Genomic DNA, 1893 nt, shown 5'->3' on the forward strand with positions numbered 1-1893 from the left:
ATTCTATAGCTATCGCCACTTCCCCGCTACCACCACATAGCGATAAGTCTTATAGATAAACCAATTTGTATTGCCAACCAATTTATGCCACAATTTTAATGTAATTAACTTTTTGAGAATATACAAATATACTTTAGCACAATAAGATTTATTGTTGAAAATTTGATCAAGATCGGTTTAGAAACACGAAAGTTATTAAAGCAAACGTGTGGCTATATATATTTATATTGGCAGTCTAAGAATTTATGTAAACATACACACACACAATTTCACGCGTGTCTATATTGAATGCTATCAACAGCAATGCTACAGAGATAATTCCAAATACTCGAAATGTGCGACAAATATAGAATGAATAACACTTTGGGCGTTAAAATCGAAATATTGTACAATATTTTACAAATCATCCTTGCATGCTGTGATTTATTATAAATCAAGCAAAACGATTAAAATTAAAATAAAATCATTTGCCAATTACATTACTACAATTACGATGTTAAAAATACACATAAATGTTGAGCGATATAACTAGTAGCATGTTGACATTAGGTGCGATCTAACAAACATGTTTAATTATTGTTGTGTATTTGGCACGTGTTATATAATTTATATTTTAGTGTATAAAAAGCCACAGCCGTAATGCACGAAAACCAATTCGAAATTGATTCGACTAAACAACGCGAACATCCAAAACATGTGGACCCCACCAAAGTTTGTATACCAGGTGTTGATTTTGATTTTATTCGGAAGACAATCGAGTGCTACAAAATATAAGTTCCTTCTTGAAAATGAGGATATATTCACCGACTGTCCCAATAAACCAAGTAATGTACACAATATTAATGGAGTTTTCGATACCTCTGAGGGAACCTTTGAAACGGATTTTGTGACGGTACTCTTTACGGGCAATCTTACCTGCGTCTGGAATATTCAACCTGGCGATCGCATTCAGGTTATTAACTTCAACATTGTTTGAGTGAATTTAAATCACTCTAAGATAAAATGAATATGGATTGAAACATCACAATCATTTTTACTATTATTAATTTCAGATGACTTTTGAAATAAAACGTTTCGATCGTGGATCCTGGCAGCCAACAGTATTCAATATAAATGTCCGTGACTTCTGTTCATCTCTCTATGAAGAAGAACAGTACTGGTACAAGTATTGGTCGAAATACATAATCAATAAGGAACAAGTCAGAGAGAAATGCATTCTGCCTGGAGTAAGTTCTATATAATAACTATATAATCTAGTTATATTATCTACTTATACACAACATATGTCCTTCTCTTCTAGACTAAATTTATTCACGAGCCGTTTAATGTAGATTTATTGTTCGAGGCACGAGGATTAACTTTAATTGGACGACACAAGCTTGTCTACACATTTAAGGCCTTTGACACTAACGGAGTAGAGCGAGAAACAAGCATCTGTCTCGAAATTTTAGGGGAATTTCAGAGGGAGTAGATTAGCCGAGAAATATGTATAAATTTCAATTTTATATTTCAAAAAAGAAATAAGGTTTCGAAAAAAAACATGAAATTTATACGTGAACATTGATTTTCAAATGTTGTTGGAAGATCTTTTTTTATGAAAATAAAAATAATATTGTTGCATACGTAACTCATTGAGTTTAGTAATAATTATTCTGATAAATTGGTGAGTATAATTCAATAATTTAGTCAGAGATTCGAATTCATTAGCTGAGCCAATTAAAAAAATTAAGTACAGAGTACTTTACGATATTAAATGAATCTGAACAATGCACTCAAAGAGTCTTTTTTCTTGAAACGTAACACGGAAAGAATCCCAAAGATTCGAAATGTGCGACAAATACAGAAGAAACAAGTAAGAGGTTCTAGTCGGGGACTAGGGGATACCTTGAACCC

At 32.3% G+C, this 1893-nt stretch overlaps 1 protein-coding gene across 1 annotated transcript; it reads left to right on the top strand.

Annotated features, from left to right (window-relative positions):
- Positions 1–666: 666 nt before the first annotated feature.
- Positions 667–1572, top strand: LOC135435844 (uncharacterized). The gene is made up of 3 exons (XM_064693074.1): positions 667–952; positions 1053–1226; positions 1301–1572. Exons 1-3 carry the CDS (start codon positions 695–697, stop codon positions 1469–1471), a joined length of 603 nt encoding a protein of 200 aa, XP_064549144.1. The 5' UTR covers positions 667–694; the 3' UTR covers positions 1472–1572.
- The last annotated feature ends 321 nt before the right edge of the window (positions 1573–1893 follow it).

This window comes from Drosophila montana, unplaced genomic scaffold (assembly GCF_035044405.1).
Source record: "Drosophila montana isolate Dmon_TW-CO22-7 unplaced genomic scaffold, ASM3504440v1 contig_1505_1, whole genome shotgun sequence".
Classification (NCBI taxonomy): Eukaryota; Metazoa; Arthropoda; class Insecta; order Diptera; family Drosophilidae; genus Drosophila; species Drosophila montana.

Coding starts and splice junctions, on each gene's coding strand:
- LOC135435844 (XM_064693074.1), top strand. CDS start 695: ATGTGGACCCCACCAAAGTTTGTATACCAGGTGTTGATTTTGATTTTA. Junction 953..1,052: donor AACCTGGCGATCGCATTCAG/GTTATTAACTTC, acceptor TATTAATTTCAG/ATGACTTTTGAAATAAAACG. Junction 1,227..1,300: donor AGAAATGCATTCTGCCTGGA/GTAAGTTCTATA, acceptor CTTCTCTTCTAG/ACTAAATTTATTCACGAGCC.